Here is a 2,500-nt window from a genome sequence, read left to right as displayed (position 1 = left end):
GAGAGAGAGAGAGAGAGACAGAGAGCGAGAGACAGAGAGAGAGAGAGAAGGAGAGAGAGAGAGAGAGACAGAGAGAGAGAAAGAGAGAGAGAGAGAGACAGAGAGAGAGAGAGAGAGAGAGAGAGAGAGAGAGAGAGAGAGAGAGAGAGAGAGAGCAGTGAGGTGGAACTCAGATCTGCATGAACAGGCCTGAGTCGTCCTCTTTCTCCCAGAATAGAGCAGCACTTTCACCAGATGTTCAGCTTCATTCAGCCAAACTCCCTCAAGATCAACACACAGCACTGCACTGAATCTCCAGCTGAACTCCCTCTCTAACAACACTGACCATCACCATTCATCACAGTAAAGAACTCAGACTGAACTCAAAAGAACTGGAAACTATGCAGCAGCACTAATGCGTTCTAGCACTGGAGAACATTCACTGGTTCCTCTTTCCACAGTGGAACAACTAGAACTTTCCTAACTCCTAATCTAACTACCATCAGATGAAGTGTCATAGAAACAGTTCAAACCTCTCATTAAAACCTGTGAATGTCTTCATCCAGGAGAACCTCACTGACGTCAGACCAGCTGGTCATCATGATCTGCAGCTGATAATGAGGGGATTAAATGAATCTCCTGTTTAAATAGAATAAAAGTCTCTTTTCACAGTGAGTTTGGTTCCTCCACTGAAAGAGAACCACAGTGCTACATTTCAGTGAAGTCATTGTACATAAACCTCCATCACTCCTCACTGTTCACCCTGAGCTCTTCTACACTCATCAACTATTGATGAGCTTTAGAAATGAACGTCTAGCACTGAATGAACAGAACTGAGCTGATACTTTTTAATCAGATCTAAATAATCAGACATGTTTATTATGGAGGTGTTTGGTGAGTCCATTTCCATAGAGGCTCCACTTTGCATGATCAGCCCATGCTTCAGTGCTCTGCTAGTGTTTATAGTCCTGTGAGTTTAACACTTCATGACTGAGAGCTGCTGCCCCACAAACTTCACCCACAGCAACCATGACTTTGGTCTCCATCTTCATCTGGACCCTCACCCTCTGGACTCAAGGTCACTCACTCATTTACCTTTGTATGAATTTATTTCTGTCCTGACTGATGTTCATTCTTTTTGTATTGTATATAGTTATATAGATCCTTTAATGTTGTATTTTAAATATATTTTAATATCTTTTCATTCTGCTTTATTATATTTCTGTCTCAGGATCCAGTGGTCAGGTGACTGTGACTCAGACTCCTGCAGTGAAAACTGTTTCTCCAGGAGACTCAGTTACCATCAGCTGTAGAACCAGCCCTCCAGTGTATCTTGATAGCAGTGGGGATTATTATATGTTCTGGTATCAGCAGAAACCTGGAGAAGCTCCTAAACTCCTGATCTACTGGGCTAACAGGAAACAGTCAGGAGTTCCAGCTCGTTTCAGTGGCAGTGGATCTGGATCTGACTTCACTCTGACCATCAGTAATGTCCAGACTGAAGATGCAGGAGATTATTACTGTCAGAGTTATCACAGTGGTGATGTGTTCCCACAGTGTTTAGTAGGTGTACAAATACCCCCCTCAGTCCAGCTGCACAGAGTCTGCACTGCTGCAGCTGGACTCTACTGCAGGTGCTGAGGGGGAGGATGGACACACACAATAACACACTCTGTGGAAATCAGGACTTTAGATGGAGTTTGTTCTTCTGTTCATTAGACTGGAAATGCAGATTCTGCTGATATTTACTTTTCAGCACTTCTATCAGGATGAACAGCAGCACTTACTGCCTTGACTCAAAGCTTCTGGTCTTTACATTCTTTCATACCTGGCCTTCTGTCTGTGTTGGGCTTTTTAAAGGTTCTCCTCAGTTGTGGTGTCATCTTCAACCTCCACACTGTCTCTTTTTCATTTGACATGCACTGCTGCTTGAAAATTCATGAAGACTTTACCATTTTTTGAATTTCTACATAAATATGACCTAAAATATGATCAGATCTGCATTTAACTTGGAACAATAGACAAAGAAAGTTAAGAAATAACAAAAATATTTTATTTGCAACCAACAGGAAATCTGTTCTTTGGGTAAAAATATGTAAAAATCATTTTTCAGGCACGACTCGACTAGAGCAGCAATGACTTCAATCCGTCAGTTGCTATAACTGTTGATGAGCCCTGAACAGTGACTTGAAGGAATCTCGCCCGTCCCTCCTTACAGAACTGCTTCAACTCTGTGATGTTGGTGGGCTTTCCTGAATGAGGACCAGTTCCGTCCGCAGAATTTTTGTTGGTCTGATGTCTGGACTTTGACTAAGCCACATTTCCAAATGCAACATTTCCTCTGATTCAAGCATTTTTGTAGGCTAACTTCTGTTTTCAGGCAGAAATGTTCCTCCTGGAGAGTAATGTCTTTCTCCAAGCTGTAATTCCTCACATACTGTTCTACTTCTTTACTTGCCTGATGGTGGAGTCATGAACACTGACATTAACCTGTGTGAGAGAGGCAACAGATCCTTAAATA

The 2,500-nt window shown here is 42.4% G+C and overlaps 1 gene segment (V, D, J or C); it reads left to right on the top strand.

Annotated features, from left to right (window-relative positions):
• Positions 1-1,000: 1,000 nt before the first annotated feature.
• Positions 1,001-2,455, top strand: LOC119264304. The segment is given in 3 exon segments: positions 1,001-1,057; positions 1,211-1,524; positions 2,360-2,455. Coding segments are annotated over 3 exon segments (459 nt in total).
• The last annotated feature ends 45 nt before the right edge of the window (positions 2,456-2,500 follow it).

The sequence above is a fragment of the Pygocentrus nattereri genome, chromosome 11, assembly GCF_015220715.1.
Source record: "Pygocentrus nattereri isolate fPygNat1 chromosome 11, fPygNat1.pri, whole genome shotgun sequence".
Taxonomy (NCBI): domain Eukaryota; kingdom Metazoa; phylum Chordata; class Actinopteri; order Characiformes; family Serrasalmidae; genus Pygocentrus; species Pygocentrus nattereri.
Note: the sequence above shows the minus strand (reverse complement) of the source record. Positions and strands in the feature narration are given on the sequence as shown.